The sequence below is a fragment of the Eschrichtius robustus genome, chromosome 10, assembly GCF_028021215.1.
Source record: "Eschrichtius robustus isolate mEscRob2 chromosome 10, mEscRob2.pri, whole genome shotgun sequence".
Classification (NCBI taxonomy): domain Eukaryota; kingdom Metazoa; phylum Chordata; class Mammalia; order Artiodactyla; family Eschrichtiidae; genus Eschrichtius; species Eschrichtius robustus.
The window spans coordinates 108,570,657-108,594,842 of record NC_090833.1 but is presented as its reverse complement, the minus strand read 5'-3'; the positions used below and the strand labels follow the sequence as shown (position 1 = coordinate 108,594,842).

Sequence of the window (24,186 nt, the reverse complement as noted above, 5' to 3'; positions counted from 1 at the left end):
TTTTTTTTAATTATTTATTTATTTTATTTTTGGCTGCGTTGGGTCCTCATTCCTGCGTGCAGGCTCTCTCTAGTTGCAGTGACCGGGGGCTACTCTTTGTTGCGGTGCGCGGGCTTCTCATTGCGGTGGCTTCTCTTGTTGCGGAGCATGGGCTCTAGGTGCACAGGCTTCAGTAGTTGCGGCACGCGGGCTTCAGTAGTTGTGTCTCGCGGGCTCTAGAGCGCAGGCTCAGTAGTTGTGGCTCACGAGCTTAGTTGCCCTGCAGCATGTGGGATCTCCCCAGACCGGGGCTCGAACCTGTGTCCCCTGCATTGGCAGGCGGATTCTTAACCACTGCACCACCAGGGAAGTCCAACTTAGGTGTTTTTAATTGAAGGGAGGTTTTATTTTTAACACTCGTGCTGCTTCTAACTATTGTTACCAACTCGGGTCCTTGAACTCTTTTATCAATAGAAATTGATAAGAGGCCAGATAAGGAATTCAGACAAGGCTTTATTGGGACTCATGCTGTAGCATGAGGGAGCAAAAACAAGTAACAGGTGCCCTTGCTTGCTCCCTGAGGAGGGTGGGCTGGGTCCTTAAATAGGGTGAGGGAAGGGGCGGATTGGTGGGTCAAGCCCGAGTAGTGGCTTAGGTGGCCTGCCCAGCCCCTTGGCGGTGCTGTGTGCAGGGATCATGCACAGTACCCCGCTTTTGCTCTTGGCACCTCAGAAGTGGCCGTTGGTTTGTGGCCTTTTGGTATCTTATTGGTCATAATTGCCCCAGGTGCAAGTGCAAGCACTCCGGTAAAAGATCCGAGGCCCCAGTCTATCTCAATATCAAATCTGCCTTATGCTGAGGGGGGAAAGGCAATGAGACATAGAAGGCAGTAAGATTTCCAGGATACCATTCTTGCCGGCCTTATTTGCATCCTGCTTTTCTGGCCCCTTCTCAGGCTACTTTGTTTGTTTTTCATTTCTCAAGTTGAGATTCCTCAGAGCTCTCAGTTTTCTATCTATACGTACTTCCTAGGTGATTTTATCCAGTCTTTTGGCTTTAATACCATATACATGCTGATATCCCACAAATACACATCTTCAGCTTGGATTCCAGACCGATATCCAGCTGTGTGTTTCACATTTCTACTTGGACGTCAGACTCAGGCATTCGGAATTGGTTTTCTGATCTCAGTAGTGGCACCTCTGTTCTTTCAGTTGCTCAGTCTGAAAACCTGGAGCTATCTTTGACTTTTCTCTCATTCCTAACAACAAACCAAACATTAGGAAATCCTACTGGTTCCAGATTCAGAACAGCCAGAACCCAACCGTTTCTCACCATCTCTACTGCTAACTATCGTGATCCAAGACACCATTATCTCTCCTGATTATTGAAATAGCCATCTTATTGGTCCGATTGCCTCTGCCCTTGTTCTCTTCAGTTAATAAACACAAGCCATAGTGATCCTGGTGAAACATAAGATGGAGTATATCACTTCACCTCCTCTGCTCAAAACCCTCTAATAGCTTCCCGTTTCTCACTAAAAGCTGAAATCCTTATTGTGACTAAAGCTCTCTAAATAAAAGCCAGAGATGTTATGGCCACAATGCTGTACTTGATCTGCCATCCTCCATCCCCAAACTTTGACTTCATTTCCTTCTCCCTCTTGCCAGCTCTGCCCACTTAGCTTTTCCTTGAACATTTCTGCCTCAGGACCTTTGGGTTCATTACTTCCTCTGTCTGGCAGACTTCCCCTAGGTATTTGCTTGGGCTAGCTCCCTCACTTCCTTCAAATGACACCTCCTCAAAGAGACCTCCCTTGACTACCCTAACACAGATTTCAAGCCCTTTTGTCTCCCTTCACTTGGTGTATGTTTCCCCTGACTATATATCATCATCTTATATATTTATCTTACTGTTTGTTTGGGTCATGTTCTCTGCTCTGTCTCCAGTATCTAGAACAGTACCTGGTGCATGGTACATGCTACATAAGTATAAGTTGACTGAATGAATGAAGATTGGCTTCCCACAGGTAGAGAGAAGTCTTAGAAACTCATTGAGATGCTCCCTCACAACTTCCTGTGAGGAAAGATGGAGATGCAAAAAGGGGAATCAGAATCTCACGGGGGAAATTATTTCCAAGGTGGAAATACCTCCTGAACCCACTCTGTTAAAAATAGTTTATCCTTTCCCAAAGATGTGAAACTTGTTCCAGAAAAACTTGTTCCTTCCTTTTAGTTGGACGTCACTTGATTAAATTAGTATATTTGGCATGAAAAGGGGATTGTTGGTGTTCTAAATTCAGGCAAATCTGAAGACAGTGGTGATTGTAGCTACCTTTTAAAAAATGAATAGGCTTCATATTAATAGACAAAGCAGGGCCTTTGTGCGATTTTTTTTTTTATTAGCACAGAGTTTTTAAAGATGCTGTCTATTAAGGGATATTAAGGGCTCTGTGCAACATTTAAGCAAATGTTCTCTCTGCCTCCCAGTTTTTTACAGACAATCCAAACAAGCTTATAGACATGTAGGAACAGTTTGCTTTATAGTAGATCTAATATGGAACCTAACTTTTTTTAAAAAGAAAAATGAATTTAAATTTTTTAATAAAAAAGATTTTTTTAAGAAATATGTTACAGAAGAAATAAAAAGCTTGGATTAACTTGCTTGTGTATGCAGTATGTACATTTTATTTTCAAAAACATTTTAAAATAACAGCTTATTAAGATACAATTCACATATCATAAAATTCACTCTTTGAAAGTATACAATTCAGTGGTTTTTGGAATAGAATTGAAAATATTAAACCACTACATAATTTTAGAACATTTTCGTCACTCCAAAAAAGAAGGCACACATCCACTAGCAGTCACTCCACATTCTCTCTTCCCCTCAGCCCATAGCAACTACTAATTTATCTTCTGTCTATGGAGTTGCCTTTTCTGGACATTTTGTATAACAGCAATCATATATGTGGCCTCTTGTGTCTGGCTTCTTTCACTTAGCATAATGTTTTCAAGTTTCTTTCATGTTGTAGTGTATATTAGTACTACATTCCTTTTTATGACTGAATAATATTCCATATTAGACTATGTACTCTGTTGAATAATATTCTGTCGTGTGTATTGTATACCACATTTTGTTTATCCGTTCATCATCTGATAGCTATTTCTGTCTCCTCTTTTTGGCTATTATGAATAATGCTGCTTACATAGACAGTCTCTTAAAAGGATATAAAAGACCTGTTAATAACTACCCCCGGGAAGTGTGGGAGGGTACTAGGTGATTTTTTTTTTTTAACCGTGTGCATATATTATTTTTTAACTAAAACAAAAAACTCACTATCAGTAATAGCATGACCTTGGGTATGTAATTGTACTTCTCTGGGTTTCAGTTTTCTCATTGTAAATAAAATCAGACTAAATATTTGTCATGGTCTTTTTCAGTTCTCAAATTTTATGTAAATGAGTGATAGTATTACAGGAATTTTTTCTTCATGGATGAAAGATGTATTCTTTATAACTGCAGTGTAACTTTCTCTTTATTTTCATCATAGGACCTTGAGTGATTATTACAATGGAAGAAACCAGTAATTTCAAGACACCAAGCAGATTATCTGAAAAAAAGAAATCTGGTAAGATATAAACCTTTCTTCTTTGTAATTGCTATCAGAAATGTCTTTGTATTATTATAGTTTGATCCTTTAATTATTATCTATCACACATGAACAATTTTAGCATAAGTCGTCTTTATAATGTTGATCTTAAGAAATAAGACTTCTTTTATAGGCCAGAGTTTGGTCATCTATGAGTTAATTTTATTGACATTCTAACAGATTTGTAGGTTCTCCCTGGTGAAGAACCAACTTAACTTGGACCATTAATGAACTACTTTACCTTTCTGCCTCTCATACATGGAAAGGTATTTTCCAAGGCAATTCAATGGACAAAGGGTAATCTTTTCAATAAATAAAAACAATTGGATATCCATATGCAAATCAACCCTTAGCTCACATCATATGCAAAAATGGCCAAAATTATAAAATTTCTAGAAGATAACATAGGAGAAAATGTTTTGTGCTCTTAGTATATAGATTTTTGTATATTGACTTTGTGTCCTGCAACCATACTAAACTCACTTATTCTATTAGCTTTTTTGTAGATTGCTTAGGATATTGTACATAGTTGGTAATGTAGATGAATAAAGGCAGTTTTACTTTTTTTTCCTGGTCTGTGTTACTTTATTTCTCTTTTCTTTCCTTACGGCACTGGCTCCAGTATATTTTTGAATAAAGAGGTATGAGAAGACATACTTGCCTTGTTCCTAATGAAGTATCATGTTAGATGTAGGTTTCTCCCAGATGCCCTTAATCAGGTTGAGGAATTTTCCTGGTTATTATCATGAATGGGTATTGAACTTTGTCAAGTGCTTTTTCAGTATCTGTTAAGATAAAGTTTTCCTTTTTAAACTGTTCATGTGGTAAATTATGTTAATTTTTAAATCAAACCAACCTTTCATTCCTGAGGTAAAGCCAATTTGGCCATAATGTATTTTATGTATTGCTTGATTCAATTTGCTAATATTTTCTATGTTCATGAGAGATATTGACTGTATGGAGTGTCTGTCTAGTTTTGGTATCAGGGTATTTTATATTCATAAAGAAAGATGGGAAGTGTTTCCTTCTTTTTCTTGAAGAGTATTTGTAGAAATGACAGTATTTCTTAACTGGTAGAATTTACCAGGAAAACCATGTGGGCCTGGAGTTTTCTTAGTTGAAAGATTTTAACTGTGACTTCACAGTTAATAGATGTAGGGCTATACAGGTTATCTATTTCTTCCTATGTAAGCTTTGTTAGTGTTTTTTCAAGGAGTTTGTCTGTTCTAAGTTGTCAAAGTTATTGGCATTAAGTTATTTGTGATATACTCTTATTACCCTTCTAATGTTGGTAGGATTTGTAGTGCTATCTCTTTTTTCATTTCTGGTACTGGTATTTTACATTTTCTTTCTTGATCAGTCTGACTAGAGGTTTATCTATCTTGGTGAATGTTTCATGCCCTTGAAAAGATATTTTCTGCTGTTGTTGGGTGCAGTGTTCCATAAGTGTCCATTAGGTCAAGCCGGTTGACTTGTTTATGTTGTTTTGTTCAAATCTTCTGTACCCTTACTGATTTTTCTGTTTACTTATTCTATTACTGAGAGAGGAGTGTCTCCAACTACAATTGTGGATTTGTCTTTTTTTCAATCCTATCAGTTGTTGCTTTACGTATTTTGAAACTTGTTATTAGGTACCATATACATTTAGGATGGTTATTGTTGTACTCTCTGTTCATAGTCCACTTTATGTGGTATCAATAGAGCCACCCAGTTTTATTTTGATTAGTGGTTTGATGGTATATGTTTTCCAACCTTTTACTTTTAACATATTTATATCTTTATATTTAAAGTGAGTTTATTATAGACAGCATGTAGTTATGTGTTGTTTTGTTTTTATCCATTCTGACAACTTCTGTCTTTAATTGGAATGTTTAGGCACTAGCAACATGTGGCAATTTAAATTTAGGTTCAAATGAAATAAAATTAAATTACAAATTTAGTTCCTCAGTTTTACTAGCCACATTTCAAGTGCTCAGTAACCACATGTGACTAGTGGCTCCCTTCCTGGACAACACAGATATAGAACATTTTCATCAAGACAGAAAGTTCTATTGGACAACACTGTTCGGACCATTTACATTTAATGTAATTCTGTATGGTTGGATTTAAACCTACTATTTTGCTCTTGTCCCATAGCTCACAGATGATTTTTAAATTTTTTTCCTAATCTTTTTCTCAGTGCTTCATTTTTGGTAGTTTCTGTTGCTTCGTCTTAAAATTTAGTTACTTTTTCTAATGCTTCTCTAAGGTGGTGTTCTTATTCATTGTATTTTTCATTCCTTGAAGTTCCATTTGGATCTTTTTTTACATCTTTTTCTTTCCTTGTTATGCTCACATTTTCCTTTACATTATTGAGCATATTTTGGAGATTATATCTTAAGGTTCTTATCTGCTAATTCTACATCACTGCCATTTTGTGGTATGTTTCTATTGGTTTATTTTTCTCCTGGGATGGGCCATATTTTCTTGCTTCTTTCATGCCTGGTAATTTTTTATGGCTGCTGGACATTTAATATTGTTGGGTGCTGGATTTTGTTATTCCTTTGAGGGGTGTGTGGTTTTGTTATGGTCCAGTTAGTTTACCTGCACATTAGCTTGTTTCTTTTGAGGCTTGCTTGTAAGCTTTGTTCTAAACTTTTTCCATGGGCTAAAATGTAGCTGTACCAGTAAGTGTGACTCTTTAGAGGACTTTACTCAATACTCTGTGAGAGTCACCATGCTCTGGCTGATGGTAATTGAACTATTCCTAGACCTGTATAATCTCTGGTAATTGTTTAACCTATTGTTTGCATTTGGTGCTTTCCTCAGCTTTTGAGGGTTCTGTCCATTGTATGTGCAGGTAAGTACTTAGCCAAACGCTCAAAGAGAGACCTCTTTTCAGATCTCTGGAGCTTTTTCTCCCACTTTTTGGCTCCCTCTTTAGTTCTCTATTCCACAAATTCTAGCTACTTAAATCTTGTTGACCTCTAATCTCCATCTCCTCAATTTGACAAGGCCTCCGCTGTGTTTCTTTGCACTGCAGCCTGGAAACTGCCTTTAAGCAGTAAGTTAGGTCAATGATAGGACTCACCTCATTTGTTTCTCTTCTCTCAGAGTTTATAGTCCTGCTCTGCCAATTGTCAAGTATCTGAAAACCATTATATCTTGTCAAACTTTCTAGTTGTTCATGGCAAGATGGCAATTCCAGGAGCAGTTAATTGTTCATTAGCAAAAGTAGGACTCCTCTATCTCATCTTTTTTAATGACTGTATAATACTCTGTAATATAGATATACTATAATTATGACTCTAATGATGAATACTTAGGCTTTTTTGTCTTTTTGCAACCACAAAAACACATCCCGATATTCACATATATATGATAGTAAATAGTTTAGGCTTTGTGGGCCACATAGGAACCCTGTTGTTATAGTCTTCTTTTTTTTTTATGAGTTTTGCCTGAATCAATCATTACTATGATGGCTGAAAAATGATATTAAAAAGTTTATTTTATTGTCCTCGAAATCTGCTGAACTCTGGATCCAGGCTAAGTCAGTAGGGCTGCGTGGTGCCTTATATCTGTCGCTGCTTCCTGAAGTCCTGTTTACCGTCTCCGAAAGGCTCAGCTCCTGGAGAAGCTGGAGGTGTGTTTAGAAGGGTATGTTCCCAGGAAGAGAGAGAGATTTGGAGTCCAGACTGATGACAATCAAGTACACTGACTCTGTCTCTGTTTCCCCTGTTCTGGCTTCAGAGAAATAAGACAGTCACTAGTGAGATTGGTGCCATTCTGTGTAGTTACTTTCTATACTTTGAATTTTCTCAACTCAGAGATCTTGTCCCTGGTTTTGTCTTTGTTCTAAGGCCTCCTCAATTTCTCTTTTTTTCTGGACATGGAATCTAGATCTTCGATTTTGAAACCAGAATTGAACTCTTGACTCTAGAACCCTGGTTTCTTTAGCAAGTTGCTCTCTGGAATCAATCCCACGATAATGGTTGTCCATAAATGCCTTGATGAGGGTGTGTAATTGAGAGGAGTGTAGCTGATATGACACTGTCTGTCTTTTCTACTTTGCATCTTCTTTCAGGGTGATCTTGGTCTTGGCTTGATTCTAAGTCCTACTCAGGTTCTGATCTTTTCTGGAATCAGTTCCTAGCTCTTCGATTCTGAAACCAAATCTGTATTCTAGACTCTTCAGTGTTATTAAAGGCAAGTCTTCGTTTGGTAGCATAACCTGGATAAGTTTTTTGGTTGAAAGCATTGATGAGGATTTTCAGTTGATCTGTGAATTTGGTGCAGCTGTGTCTACACTTCGTTGCCATGGTGTTGTTTGGAGAGTTGTCTTGGGCCATGTTGGAAGAGAGTCATGAAGTCTAAGGATTTGGCCAAGAGACCTTCTTTATCTATTTTTAAACAACGCTTTTAAAATGTAAAAATCGATTCTTAGCTTGTGGGCCATACAAAAACAGGCCGTTTACTGACCGCTGCTTTAGTGTTACTGTCAGTTCAAGCTCTAAAAGTAGACTTGGTCAAAGGGTATCCATTTAAAATTAGGATAGATAGTGTCAAATTGCTTTCCAAGACTTTGCCAGTTAATACTCTTTAAGAATAATATATTGAGAATGTTAGGATGCATTTGTAGAGGTCTTTTCAAATACTAATTTTATCTTTTATTTCTCTTTCTGACGTTTAGCATCGTGTTTAACTCCATGCATAAATATTCCTGCCTCTCCGTTTATGCAGAAGCTTGGCTTTGGTACTGGGGTAAATGTCTACCTCATGAAAAGGTGAGTATAAGATTTCAGATGAATGTTTTTACATGGAACCATAGTTCCACTGTACTTGGAGACAAAAAGGAATATGAAAATTCAAATATTTAGATTTGGGGTATGTTCATAACTTTGCCAGAGCTCTGCCTGGTATACTTTTCTCCTAGCTTCCTCCTGATGGATTATTAAAGGAGAAGTAATTTACTTTGTAATTTTTCCTTGGCTTGTTTAAGAAGGGAAGAGGACAGAGGAGAGGGGTTCCTGTGTGATACCAGTGTTGGGGGATATCAGTGATTATTAATCCCTTCTATCTGGAGAGTTGCCTTCTCAAGATATTTTCTTCTAAAGAAGTAAAAGTTTTTTTATTTCTTATGTCATCATTGTTAAGTAAGAAGGACAGATATGTGATTTGAAAGTAGGAAAATCGTATTAAAAGAAAAATGAAATAGAATAAGGGCTAATAGCTAATAATATTACACAGGACAACAAACACATTTTATTAAAAGTTGTTTGTTGTATTCATTACTCTGTACCTAGTTTCATGTTTAAGTGGCAAACAATTAAGCCATTATGTATTGCTTAATGTGTTCTCGGAATCAGCCTGACTAGTCCAACCCAGCACGTCATTAGCTTCTCTAGGTTTATATTGTTTCCGAATAGAAATACTGTAATAAAAAGCTAATGAATTGAGAATAGCATAGCAGTTATATATTAGTGGGTATTCTTGAAGCATTTTTGCAGTTTAAACACCCCCTTTGTGTGTTTGTATGCTATAAGTTTTGTGAACTTTCATTTTTTAATGTCTAAAACTCTTGTCTAAGTTATTTTGAAAGAAAAAATTTCTCACAGGTTCATGGCTAGTCTCATTTTTCTCCCTTTTAAAAAATATTTTTAAAAAGTGAAGTGTGTTGTTAACAAAGTTATACTGTATGTGACTTAATTAGGAAGCTTCAGGTGACTGAAAATAGCAGTTCCTGCCTGAGCCTCCGAGTCTTCAGGGTGGCCCTGTTAGCTGGGGATTTTCCTTTACCGGTAGGTAGCCTAGAGACTTCCTTTGCTTCTCTGGTGAACTGAATCCTCTGTTTTTCTGTATCTCATGTCTTAGTATTTCTTGGTTTACATCTCATTTTGGTTGAGGACATTTGGTAGTGCCCCATGAAAAGATGCACAGAAGATACGTTTTTGAGAATTTGCATTTCTAAAAACGTTCTCATTTTACCCTCATACTTGAATGGCCTTTTTTGATTTTCTGGGTTATAATTCTCATTCAGAAGTACTTTTCCTCCAGAATTTTGAGGACATTGTTCAAGTGTTGCTGTTGAGAATTCTGAAGCCCTTCTGACTACTGATTCTTTTTATGTACCTGTTCTATGTTATCTGTTCCTCCCACTGTAATTTCACAATGACATGCATGGGTGTGGGCCTCTTGGAAACTGAAAATTCCTGTTCTTAAATTTTTGAGAAATTATTTTTTTAAATTACTTTGCTGATCATTTTACCCGTTTTTCTTTGTTTTTTAATTAATTAATTAATGGCTGCATTGGGTCTTCTTTGCTGCGTGCAGGCTTTCTCTAGTTGCGGCGAGCGGGGGCTACTCTTCGTTGCGGTGCGCGGGCCTCTCATTGCGGTGGCTTCTCGTTGTGGAGCATGGGCTCTAGGCACGCGGGCTTCAGTAGTTGTGGCATGTGGGCTCAGTATGTGGTGTGCAGGCTCAGTAGTTGTGGCTCACAGGCTCTAAAGTGCAGGCTCAGTAGTTGTGGCCACGGGATCAGTTGCTCCACAGCATGTGGGGTCTTCCCAGACCAGGGCTCGAACCTGCATCCCCTGCACCGGCAGGCGGATTCTTAACCACTGCACCACTAGGGAAGTCCCATCACCCCTGTTTTTCTGTTCTCTGTCTTGGAACTCCTATTATTTGGATGTTGGATTTACTGGACTGATCTCTGATCTACCTTTATTTATTTTTTTGGTCTGTTTTTCTATTTTCTCTTTCTCTTTTTGTTCTATTTTCTGGGAGATTTCCCCAACTTCATCTTCTGATACTTCCATTGAGTTTTTCATTTTTGTCTATCTTGTTTTTAATTAATTATCTGAAAATTTTCCTTTTTAAGATGGCATCCTTAGTCTTGTGGGGATGCTAGACATGTTGTATATCTTGATCTGGATGTTGATAACACAGGTATATACACATGTGAAAACTCACTGAGCATTTAGGGTGCATGTGGTCGTGAATTACTCTGTTCCTGTATGGTTCACAGATTCTCAACTATGTCAGTCAACCTTAGGCTAAAGACCCTCTGCTTTTTCCCCCTTTCAAAGCCAGTCTTCCATCTTCAGAAGCTGGGGGATAGAGGATGGGCAACTGCCTGCTGATACAGAATCGAGGATCGTATCTAGGAATGCACCTGCTTTTAAAACAACTTTCAAGAAGTTCATTGGGCCTGTTAAGTCAGTTACTTTCAACTGCTTTTCAAGCTTCCGAGACTTTGTTGCTGTTGTCTCCTCTTCATTATTTCCATCCATGTCAGTCGGTGTATGTCTTAAAATATTCTTTTGTTTTTATTTTAGAGGTGCCTGAGAGGGATCAAAATTATATGTTTATGTTCAGGCTATCATTTTAATTCAGAAGTCTACATTTTTTACTGTCAAATTTGCATTGCTAGATAAAACCCAACATAGCTGTGATGTATTATTATTTTTTAATAAATGGATGGATTCATTTTAGTATTTGTTTAGAATATTTGCATCTCTGATACAAGTGAAATTAGCTTGTGATTTTTCCTTTTCCTTTCCTTTTTCCTTGTGATTTTCCTTGTCCCTGTTTGATTTTTTTATTAAGGTTATATTCGACTCATAGTCCCTTTTCATTCTATTCCCTGGAACAGTTTGTATGGGATTGAATAATGTGTTCCTTTAAAATTTAGTAAACTCACCTATAAAATTATCTAGGTTTTGTGTTTCTTGAGGGAAAATTTTAAACTCTTGACTACATTTCTTCTTTTATCAGTTTTCTTAGATTTTTTAAACAAATTTGTCCATTTTGTCTTTTAAATATATTGGCCTTAAAAGTTTTAGTATTTATTCACTTATATATTTTTAAATCTCTGCTGAATATGTCCCCATTTTTGTTTGCAATATTATTTGTGTCTCCTTTTGTTGTTTTCCTTGTGCAGTCTCAACAGAAATTTGCTTGTTTTATTAGTATTTTAGTGAACCAACTTTTAACTTGGCAAAGTTTTATTCAGATTTTGTAAATACATTCTTGTCATTCTGTAGGTTAGGATATGTTATGGAAAAGGTGAAGATGGACTTGCTCACTGAATTCTAAATAATCAAGAGCTATGGGGTACCCCTTGAAACTTGAAAAATATATTTTTCATATTAAAATGAGATGGAAGAGGTATCCCGAAATGCTATTGTTATCTAAAACTGGAGGTTTAAGAATAATTTCGATAAACTTATGCATGATAGATATATATGAATTAAGAAATCTAGTGATCCTTTGAATACACGTTTTTTGATTTTAAACAGAGGTCCTGCAATCATAGAGCTGTGCTCATGAGGTAGTACAGAGCTAAATGGGCTCTTGGTTCAATCTATTGTTTTACCTTCTTATGGTTGAACTTTTAATCTTCAACTTTTGAGGCGCTTTGACTAGCTTTTGTGCCCATATGCTGCATACACTTTGTCCTTTGTAATTTGCCATACTCATAAACGCCTACCTTACCAGGTGAACAAACCTTTCCCTGACTTCGTTTTACCTGTTTGTTTATTTAGGCCTCGAAACATTTATACCTTAAATATTCTTAAAACAGCTGAATCTTCCTAGAAAATAGAAATTTACATTTTTTTCTTATTTTTATGTTTATTATTATCTCCCTAAACACATGTATATGGTGAGAGGTATATAAGATGAATTGCTAAGTCTGTTAGAGGCACAATATTTGTTGGTGAAGAACAGTCTGTTATTCTTTGCACGGTTATATATGAGCCAAATGTATATCTTCTTTAGATTGTTTCTTAGACATTAGTGTTTATTACTTTAACATTCTGTAACTCATATTTAGTACATATAGTTAAATGCTTTTTGAGTAGTTGGTAGTTTGACATGCTTGAATGAAAAAATTAGAAAATACTATAGTAATTTTGAAGTTTAAAATTTATAACATTTCATCTTTTTCCTTTTAGTTTTCTCTTTTTAACCCTTCCCTTCCAGTAATAGATATCAGACTTCTCTCGTAATCAATAGATTTATCAGGTATAAGTACCCAATTAAAGAGGATGTATAACAGAAGTGTTGATAGTCTGAAATATTTTAACTATTTTTTTTAAAAAAAACAACAAATTATTATTAAGTACTTTTCAAAATTTGGAAGTTCTTATTAGTCATTTGAAATGTATTATGGTTATTAATCTTTCTGTACATTTTTGATTAATTATTTTTTAAGATCTCCAAGAGGTTTGTCTCATTCTCCTTGGGCTGTGAAAAAGATTAATCCTAGATGTAATGATGATTATCAGAGTGTGTATCAAAAGAGACTAACTGATGAAGCTAAGATTTTGAAAAGTCTTAATCATCCAAACATTATAGGTAAGTTTAGATTTATTTGGTAACAGTATCTGGTATAGTATTGTGTTTATCCAGAAATGGTTTATATAATATCTTAACTGGTTTCACTAATAAAAATGAAGAGGGTAGTGATGGAGTTTGGCAAGAATCAAATTAATGTGAACATTCTAAAATAAAAATTAGTGGGAATTCCCTGGTGGTCCAGTGGTTAGGACCCTGCGCTTCCACTTCAGGGGGCACCGGTTCAATCCCTGGTCAGGGAACTAAAATCCTGCAAGCCGCGTGGCTTGGCCAAAAAAAAAAAAAATTAGTATATATTTTTAGATGCTTAAGTATATATTTAAAACTTCATGGGAGTACATATAGTCATTTATGGTGCTGGTACTATGGAGAATTCAGGAATGTAATATGATATTCATTTACATAATTTCCTTATTTTCATTTTTAATGTAAGTAGGGCTGGTGAAACCATTATATTTAGGAAGGCATTGAGTATTAAAAAATACCTCAATTTGCGATACTACTGGCAAACACTGAAGGCATTTTAAATTAGATCTACTGAATGAGTTTTGTAAATAATAGCTATTTCATTTTATATTTGACAGTGTTAATCCGGATCTGTATTCGGTCACATTACTGTAAAAAACTTAAATACTGTTGTTCTTCCCTATCCCAGTAAGAAAATGTCGTGTTTTCTTTAAGGTTACCGTGCTTTCACTAAAGCTAGCGATGGTAGTCTCTGTCTTGCTATGGAATACGGAGGTGAAAAGTCTCTGAATGACTTAATAGAAGAACGAAATAGAGATAGCCGAGATCCTTTTCCAGCAGCCATAATTTTAAAAGTTGCTTTGAATATGGCAAGAGGGTTAAAGGTAACTATGCTATTATATCTATATATATATATTTTTTTTTTAAGATTTATTTATTATCTATTTATTTATTTTTGGCTGCGTCGGGTCTTAGTTGTGGCACATGAGATCTTTGTTGAGGCATGTGGGATCTTTCATTGCAGCGGGTGGCCTTCTCTCTAGTTGTGGCATGCGGGTTTTCTCTTCTCTAGTTGTGGCATGTGGGCTCCAGGGCACGTGGGCTCTGTAGGTTGCGGCACGCGGGCTCTCTAGTTGAGGCGTGAGCTCAGTAGTTGTGGCGTGCTGACCTAGTTTCCCTGCAGCATGTGAGATCTTAGTTCCCTGACCAGGGATTGAACCTGCGTCCCCTGCATTGTAAGGCGGATTCTTCACCACTGGACGACCAGGGGAATCCCATGCTATTATATTTTAAATGACTTTTGTGGGACCTGAAGAAACGGAATACTTTATTTATTTATTATTTAAAATGTTGTGTTTAATTTCTGCTGTACATCAAAGTGACTCAGTTATACTTATATATTCTTATGGTTTATCATAGGATATTGAATATAGTTCCCTGTGCTATACAGTAGGACCTTGTTATTTATCCATCCTATATATAATAGTTTGCAGCTGCTAATCCCAAACTCCCAATCCTTCCCTCCCCTACCCAACCTCCCCCTTGGCAACCACAAGTCTGCTCTCTATATTTGTGAGTCTGTGTCTACTTTGTAAATAAGTTCATTTGTGTAATATTTTAGATTCCACATATAAGTGATAATTGTATGGTATTTGTCTTTCTCTTTCTGACTTACCTAGTATGATAATCTCTAGGTCCATCCATGTTGCTACAAATGGCATTATTTCATTCTTTTTAATGGCTGAGTAATATTCCACTGTGTGTGAGTGTGTGTGTGTGTGTGTGTGTGTGTGTATACACATCTTCTTTATCCATTCATCTGTTGATGAACAGATACTAATATACCTAATTACAAGGTGGAATTTTTTTCCCAAAGAGGGAGTTGCTTTAAGTTAAAGTCTTTATAGAATCTCTCACATTGAAGAGTGCACTGTTCATTTATTTTGATCAGCAAAGTATTGTTAGAGGCCTTCACACCTTCACATAGCCTTAAATAACCCAAGTCAGGAAGTTTTGCTTATAGAGATTGCGTGTTAGATTTAGTTAAATGGACTAATATATTTAAAACAAATTTAGTCATTATTCCTGGGGGTGTACTCTAACCCTCTGTTGCTATAAACAAGCCTTTCAAAGATTTTTTTGTGGGATACTAAGTTTTGGACATGGTGAATATACATCTATAGGTCAAGTGAAAAAAGTGCTCTCAATGTTATGCAAACAAATTATTGTGCCTTTGAGTAGACATACTGTAAGAAATAAGTAAGAGATAAAAAGAATTCTGTATCCTAAATAACTTAAGTAATTATGGCTCCAGAAAATTGTTGGGTGACTCAAAAAACAGATTATGTAATGATACTGATGTCAGAGTTGCATGTTAAGAATTCAAATAAAGTTGTTTCATGAAATGTGAAACTGGAAAAAGGCAATATTTCTAAATATATATTTTAATATGTGTATAGAAAAACTGATTTTAAATAGGTAGGATGAACTAAATTAATAATTTGAATTATTTAATAAATAATTATTTTAAATGTGCATAATGGAATTAATAAATTACATTATAAATATATTTCAGCATATTCAATTTATGGTCAGCAGCATTTAAATTAAGCACAGTAAGTGTTCCAAGTTAAATACCAAGAATTGTTTCTGCATCATTTTCAGGCCCAGCTCACAGTAGATGCCCAAATGCTGATGAATGAAAAAATAAGTTTTGCAGGACGTTTTTGATTATGGATGAATATCATCACTTGTCAATTCTAAGAAAGAGTTAATGTGTAAAACAAAATATAGTCTTAGATTACATTACTCCTTCATCTTCTGCTTGTGAATTATTTGTAGCATTATCTCAACAATTTGTTTGAGGAAACCCTGTGTCATTGTGAAGATTACAAAATTATTTCTAAAAATTACTAACCTCAAGTAAAATTGTAGTATATTTTGAAATCTGCAGTAGCATCTTTGATGTAAAAGTATGTGAGGTGGGTTTGAAAATTAAAAGTTAGCTTATCTATAAATAGACATCAGTTTCCAAAGAATCGTTCAGATTTCTGGTCAGTATAGCAGACCAAGATAGCTTGGGATGGTCCCTTCTCTAGCTTCGAATAATTTGAAATGATGGACAGATATAAGCCTGTAGGTTAGGAAGGGCATTCAAGTTGTTATTTTTGTTTGAGAGTTATATTTTTTTAATTAGTTTGTATTTTTTGCTCAGATGTGTTCAATTTTCCACTATTTTAGTATTTGCACCAAGACAAGAAACTGCTTCATGGAGATATAAAGTCTTCAAATGTTGTTATTAAAGGTGATTTTGAAACAATTAAAATTTGTGATGTAGGAGTCTCTCTACCATTGGATGAAAATATGACCGGTAAGTAGAATTCTAATTTTTTTTAAAAATAAATTTATTTATTTATTTATTTTTTTAAACATCTTTATTGGAGTATAATTGCTTTACAATGGTGTGTTAGTTTCTGCTTTATAACAAAGTGAATCAGTTATACATATACATATGTTCCCATATCTCTTCCCTCTTGCATCTCCCTCCCTCCCACCCACCCACCCACCCACCCTCCCTATCTCACCCCTCTAGGTGGTCACAAAGCACCGAGCTGATCTCCCTGTGCTATGCGGCTGCTTCCCACTAGCTATCTATTTTATTTTGGCTGCGTTCGGTCTTTGTTGCTGCATGTGGGCTTTCTCTAGTTGTGGCGAGCAGGGGCTACTCTTCGTTGCTGTGTGCAGGCTTCTCATTGCGATGGCTTCTCTTGTTGCGGAGCACAGGCTCTAGGCGTGGGGGCTTCAGTAGTTGTGGCACAGGGGCTCAGTTGCTCTGCGGCATGTGGGATCTTCCCGGAGCAGGGTTTGAACCCATGTCCCCTGTGTTGGCAGGCGGATTCCTAACCACTGCGCCACCAGGGAAGTCCCAAGAATTCTAATTTTTAAAATTGCTTTTATACAGTGTTTAAATTTCTAATTTTTACATATTTAAAAGGGTAATAAGTTCACATTCTTCAAAAATCAAAAACTATGAATAAAAAGTGTACAGTAAAAAAAAATCCCTTCTTTTATGTCTCTCTTCTACTCAGCCTCTAGCCCCCTTTCTTGCCACACACACAATATAAATTATTGGTTTCTCATTAGTATATATTTTAATTGAAGAAATGTGGGGAACTATTTCTAACCTGGATTGGGATTTTTAAGTGGTAAAAGATCTGGGAATAGAAAACAAAATTTTTATAAGGTTTTGTAAAGGAATTCATTTAGCATCAGCATAGTGACAAGATTTGGGAAACTGCTAGAAGAAACTGGAGTGGGAGTAGGAAAGAAGGGTGCTAATTAATGCCTGTCTTCTGCTTTTTGCCCCTTGGCCCACCGCACCTCATTCTTCTCTCTTTATTGTGAATACTGACCATTATCTTCTCAGGGAATTTAAGATATGTTCTTTCTTTTTTTTTTTTTAAATACCTTCTTTGAATATTGTTTTCCATTATGGTTTATCATAGGATATTGAATATAGTTCCCTGTGCTATACAGCAGGACCTTGTTGTTTATCCATCCTCTATATAAAAGCTTACATCTGCTAACCCCAACCTCCCACTCCATCCCTCCCCCAAGCCCCTCCCCCTTGGCAACCACCAGTCTGTTCTCTATGTCCGTGATTCTGTTTCATAGATAGGTTCATTTGTCTCATTTTAGATTCCACATATAAGTGATATCATATGGTATTTGTCTTTCTCTTTCTGACTTACTTAGTATGATAATCTCTAGTTGCATCCATGTTGCTGCAAATGACATTATTTCATTCTTTTTCACGGCTGAGTAGTATTCCACTGTATATATGTACCATGTCTTCTTTTTCCATTCATCTGTTGATGGACATTTAGGTTGTTTCCATGTCTTGGCTATTGTGAATAGTGCTGCTCTGAACATAGGGGTGCATGTATCTTTTTGAATTATAGTTTTGTCTGGATATATGCCCAGAAGTGGGATTGCTGGATCTTAATGGTAATTCTATTTTTAGTTTCCTGAGGAACCACCATATTGTTTTCCACAGTGGCTGCACCAACTTACATTCCCACCAACAGTGTAGGAGGATTCCATTTTCTCCACACCCTCTCCAGCATTTATTTGTACACTTTTTAATGATGGCCGTTCTGACCAGCGTGAGGTGGTACCTCATTGCAGTTTTGATTTGCACTTCTCTAATAATTACCAATGTTGAGCATCTTTTCATGTACCTATTGGCCATCTGTATTTCTTCTTTGGAGTAATGTCTATTTAGGTCCTCTGCCCATTTTTCTATTGAGTTGTTTGTTTTATTGTTGTTGAGTTGTATGAGCTGTTTGTATATTTTGGAATCCCTTGTCATTCACATCGTTTGCAAATATTTTCTCCCATTCTGTAGGTTGTCTTTTTGCTTTGTTTATGGTTTCCTTTGCTGTACAAAAGCTTGTACATTTGATAAGGTCCCATTTATTTTTGTTTTTATTTCTGTTGCCTTGGGAGACTGACCTAAGAAAACATTGCTACGATTTATGTCATAGAATGTCTTGCCTATGATCTCTTTTAGGAGTTTTATGGTGTCTTGTCTTATGTTTAAGTCTTTAAGCCATTTTGAGTTTATTTTTGTGAATGGTGAGCGGGTGTGACAAGGTGCAGCTGTACAGCTTCCCCAGTACCACTTGCTGAAGAGACTGTAGGGAATTTAAGATATGTTCTTGATGAGAAACAAAAACAAAAAGGCAAAAGCCTTAAAGAGAAAGCCTCTGCTTTCAACATTTATTTAATAAGTAATATTTAAATTTACCTCTTTATATAAATATAAGGTAGAGGGAAGGCTAATGATACTGTTTCGAACTTATGTACATCTTAATTTCTAGTTAAAGTCTACAAGTTGAATTGAAGGAAAAAGCCAAGATAAATAGATTGACTTTATAATGATGTCTGTAATCATTAATAAAGACAGAACTGGCATGAACCCTTAGGCTAAATAACTGGTACAAGGTTGAAACTTCAGCAAATAAAAGGAGAAATTGTCAAAAAGAATAAAAATAAGATTTTTTAGCATAATTTTCTCAATCCTTAATAGATCTAATAGACAAAACTAAGATGTAGAAGATCTGAGTAAATAATACGTTCAATCTCTATGCATTAGAATATTTATCAGAATTGACCATATACTAGTTAGGTTACAAAAGAAAATCTCAGATTACAAAAAGTAGAAATAGACTAAAGGTTAACATTCATTATCCTCAGTGCTGTAAATATAGAAATTGGTAGTACAGTTGGAAACAAAAATTCAGGAATTTAATATAATTGTATATAGTTCTTGGCCAAAAGAAGTGAAATTCCAGTTACACGCTATTTAGAAAATAATGAGAATGTAAGAACGAATCAAAACCTATTTGATATGGTCAAAAGTACTCAAAGGAAAACATTTTCATTATTTAACCTTTATGAAATTGAGTATTCAACTGAAATCAGAAAAAAAAATGAAGCCCTAAAAGAACGGAGAAATTAATGAATGAGAAAATCTATAAATTCTATAATGTCCCAATAAGATCTATGTTATTTTAGAACATTTCAAAGAGATGTAAAGTTTATCCTTGAGGATACATGTTCAAACACAGCCAGGAAAATTCTGTGAAAGAGTGTTGAGTAGGAATTTTCCTGACCAGATGTTAAGTATTATAAAGCTATAGTAATTAAAGCCGTGATACTCATGCCAAACTAGGCAGAAAATTTTAACATGAGAGTCAAGAGATAGTTCCCAAATATATAAAATTTGTTACATGATAAAGGTGACATTTTTGTATTAGTGAGAAAGAGGTAGTTGAGTCAGTAAATGATGGTGTCTGGTCATTTTAGAGAAAGTTGTTTTCTGTCCTCACACTCTAATCCCTGTAGATCAAAGATTAAAAAAAAAAAAGTAGCAGAAAAAAATTGTTGGTAAATATTTCCTTAACGTTGGGCTTAAGAAGGACACCAGAGGTAGAAACCATTTTTTTAAAAAAAGTCATGACTACTGCAAATTCTTTGAAAAATTTCTGTATGTTAGTATGAGCAACAGTATAGATTAATATACTCTCATACACTACGTGGAAGTTGCAATTGGTGTATCATTCAGGTTAAGATAAGTTTTGCTGTGGCAACATAGACCCTCAAAAACCTCAGTGCCTTAAACCAAGGCTTATTATTCAAGCTACATGTCCATTAGGGCTGTGTTCCATGTCATTCTCACGTTAGGACCTAAGCTGCTAGGACATCCACTATATGGAATACTGCCATCATTGTGTGGAAGGTAAAAAAAAACTCTAGATCTGCAGTGTCCACTACAGTAGCCACTAGCTATGTATGGCTGTTTAAATTAATTAATATTTAAAATTTTTAAAAATTCATTTTCTCAGCCACTTTAGGCACATTTCAAGTACTCAGTAGCTACGTGTGGCTAGTGGCTACCATATTGGATGATGCAGATAACAGAACATTTTTATCATCACAGAAAGTTCTGTTGGACAGTGCCACCCTAGAAAGTCTTACACTAACAATGAAGTGCTCCAGCTTAGAAATGACACAGGTCACTTCTTTCACAAGTCACTGATTAGAATTAGTCAAATGGCTTCACCCAGCCATGACAGGCCAGAAAGTGTGGTCCTTCTGTGTGTCGAGAAGGTGGTCCTTCTGTGTGTGTAGAAAGTGGAGAGAAGAACTGCTTGATGTACAGCACTAGTAACTATCACAGTGGTGTATGTAGCCTTTTCAGAGGGCAGTTGGAAATACGTATTTTTCTAAAAAACAAAATCCTTAAAAATGTTTATGCCCTTCGATCCTGTAATTTCATTTCCAAGAACACATTCCAAAGAAATAATTGGGCAGTGCAAGTATTTTTTTACAATAACCTGGTATATTAATTTCTGGAAAAGTCAAAAACTAGAACTAGGCTTATAGAAGAAATAGAGTTGGAACAGAAGAATCAAAACCCATGCAACCTTGAAAACAAAGCAATACCCAAAACAGTAACAATCCTAGTAAAAATACTAACACCTTATATCTTCACTGGCACCCAGTATCATTCAGTGTTGTGTAGCCACGAACCCTGGGTTTGTGCTTCCTTGAAGGTAAATATGAGGGTGTTTATTTTCAATAGATACTTTTCATTAAAATTAAAAATTTGATCTGGCTTTTTCAATAAAAAAGTATCATATCACTTACATGTGGAATCTAAACAATAGACTAGTGAATATCACAAAAAAAGAAACAGACTCACAGATATAGAGAACAAACTAGTGGTTACCAGTGGTGAGAAGGAAGGGAGGAGAGGCAAGATAAGGGTAGGGGATTAAGAGGTACAGACTACTGTGTATAAAAGAAATAAGCTACAAGGATATGTTGTACACACAGGAAGTATAGCCAATATTTTATAGTAACTATAAATGGAATATAACCTTTAAATATTGTGAATCACTATGTTGTGTACCTGAAATTTATATAATATTGTACATCAACTATACCTCAATAAAAAATTATAATAATAACAAAAAAGTATTTTTAAGCTTGGGGGGAAATGTCTTGGCACCTCTTTTACCTGCACTCTCAGCTTCACCAGATAGTTTAGTGTTATAGTCAGCATAGCAGTTCTTAAAGCAGTGCTCTGAGGGAAGGCGTTTCTGCGGGCTAAGGCTTTTTCTTTGTGAGGAAGTTTACTCCTAATCACTTAAAAGATAACATTAACCTACTGGGAAAAAAAAATCACATAATTAATCTTTTTTACTAGTTGTGTATGAGCTAATTTGTGTTAGAAAAGTACACATTGTACCAGAACAGATTTTGCAAGAATGTCCATCGATAAGGAAGGGATGGTGTTATTTATTGTACCACCACACAATAGAATACCATATATCCATTAAAATTATATAGGTTTACATTTGTTGACATGGAAATATATCTAAATATGTTAAGTGAGATGAACGGATGATAAAATAGCACCTAAAATATGTATTTACATACACATTAAGAGAAGTTTAAAAAATACTAAATTTTTTTAAAGTTTTGTGTTTTAATAGGTAACATAGTCACATATTTCACAACTATAATATACACAGGGTGTTTTGTAAAAAGCCCAAATCTTAACAGTGGTAAATTCCAGGTTGATTATTTATTTAGCAAATATTTTTAATACTAAGTACAGTCAGGCATTGTGCTAGGAACTATAAATGTAGAGGAAAAAAGGATAGACACAGTCCTTACCCTTTTAGGGCTCATAATCTAGATGGAAAGCAGTTCTTGAATAACTAATACTAAAGTATAATGACCGTTATGATGTAAGGAATTTTGTAAACATGACAGTGCCACTTAACTCAGCCTAGATGTTGAGAAAGGCCTCCCTAAATAATTAATGTTTAAGCTGAGAGTTGAAGGATGAGTAGAACCTCCAGTTTCATCAGTTTTCAATTTGTGTCGGTGAGAACTGAAAAAGGTAATGTCCGCTTAAACTCTTTGAAAGCGGTAAAGGGCAATAAAATATTTAAGTTGTTTCTGTGTTGACAAGAAGGAATGACTGAACCACTGACTTATGATCTCATCAAACTTTTGTCAGAAAAATTTATCTTCACAGAGAAGTAAACTTAATTAGTAACATATGTGGGGGAACCACTTCTATTATGTTTAAAGTCTAAGCACAGACTTGGAGAAATGTAGTAAGTGGACATATAGGAAGTGCACTTGTGGTTGGCTAGAGTCTCCAATTGGAACTGATATATTAGACCCAGACTTCTAGAAAGCTACTCTTCAGCATGGCGGATCCCTGTAGGAATTTGACCTGTTTAGAATGGGGTATGAATCCTTCCTTATTGCCACAGAGTCACTGCCCATGGGGACCATGTCTGTAGACTCTTTACCCGGTCATGCATTCCATTAGGGCCTCTTAGATGTGAGGTGATACGGGGGAAAACTTCAAGCAGCTTATACTGGACATGACTGCCTTCCAAACTTTATCTCCTAAAGCTGGGTTAAGTAAAAAGGCTGTCACATATTTTGTTCTGGCCACCCAACGCTGGGTACTGTTCTAGTCTGGCATCATTGTTCTCACTTCATCTTCAGATAGAGCCCGCTTACTTCTTAGGCAGATTTCCTCAAAATGCTGAATGAATGAATGAGTGCTTGTTGACTGGAATCTTCAATTTCCTGACTTCTGTATCTTCATGTCTTCCTTCTTGGTCTGCCCCTTTAGTTCTCTAAATGTTAGTTGCCTTCTTCCTCCCCTTTCTTTGTAAATTTCTTGAGACCCTCAAGGCAGACTTTCCTTTAGTTCTGAAGAGAAGCTTCTTTCATTAAACAGGCTTCCTGTGTTTTTTTTCTACTTCCTGTCTGAAAGTGAATTATATTAATTCAGTTTGTTTTCACTCTAACCTTATTTGTGAGGAAATGGAGATTATAGCAATCAAGTACTGAAAAATTCCATTTTTAGTACCATATACTCTGAAGTGAATGTTCTGTTTGTAAGTGTTTGAGTTTATCCTAGTCATAGCAGAAGTAAAGATTTTTAAATATGAAAAGGAACATGTATAAAATTATGGAAGAAATTATAGAGTATCTTTGTTGACTACAATGGAATTAAGTTAGAAACCAGTAACAATAAGATGTCTAGGAAAACCCCAAGTATTTGGAAATTCAAATAACCTATGTGTCAAAGAAAATGACAAGGGAAATTAGAAAATATTTTGAACTGAATAAAAAGGAAAACAGTACATATCAAAATGTCTGAGATATAGGTAAAGCAGGGCTTAGAGGGAAATTTGTAGCTGTGTACGTGATTATAGTAGGAAAAAGAAGGGATCTGAATGAATAATTTATGTGCCATCTTAAGCTAGAAAAAGAAGAGCAAAACAGGTCCAAAGTAAGTCAAAGGAAATAAATAATAAATATATGAGCAGAAATCAATGAAATAAAAAATAAACATGAGAAAATATTAATAAAGCCAAAAGCTGGTTCTCTGAAAGATAATAAAATTGACAGATCCTTAGCTGGATTGATCAAGAAAAAACACAAATCTCCAACATCAGGAATGAAAGAAAGGTTATCACTACAGATCCTGCACACATTTAAAGATTAATAGGCCATTACAGACAACTTTATGCCAACAAATTTGACAACTTAAATGAAGAGAACAATTTCCTTGAGAAATACAATTTACCAAAATTGGTATAGGAAGTAATAGGAAGTCCAAGTAGCCCTATATCTATTAAACATTC

General features: G+C 35.6%; 1 protein-coding gene and 1 pseudogene across 1 annotated transcript in view; one reads left to right on the top strand and one right to left on the bottom strand.

Annotated features, from left to right (window-relative positions):
• PBK (PDZ binding kinase) overlaps positions 1-24,186 on the top strand; it is a 30,284-nt gene that overhangs the window by 1,681 nt on the left and 4,417 nt on the right. Inside the window, exons 2-6 of the mRNA XM_068552629.1 lie at positions 3,533-3,610; positions 8,301-8,394; positions 12,825-12,967; positions 13,649-13,818; positions 16,175-16,304. Coding sequence (XP_068408730.1) covers positions 3,553-3,610; positions 8,301-8,394; positions 12,825-12,967; positions 13,649-13,818; positions 16,175-16,304 — 595 coding nt within the window. The 5' untranslated portion in view covers positions 3,533-3,552. The remainder of the gene's footprint in view (positions 1-3,532; positions 3,611-8,300; positions 8,395-12,824; positions 12,968-13,648; positions 13,819-16,174; positions 16,305-24,186) is intronic.
• On the bottom strand, positions 7,434-7,929 carry LOC137770857 (double homeobox protein A-like; annotated as a pseudogene).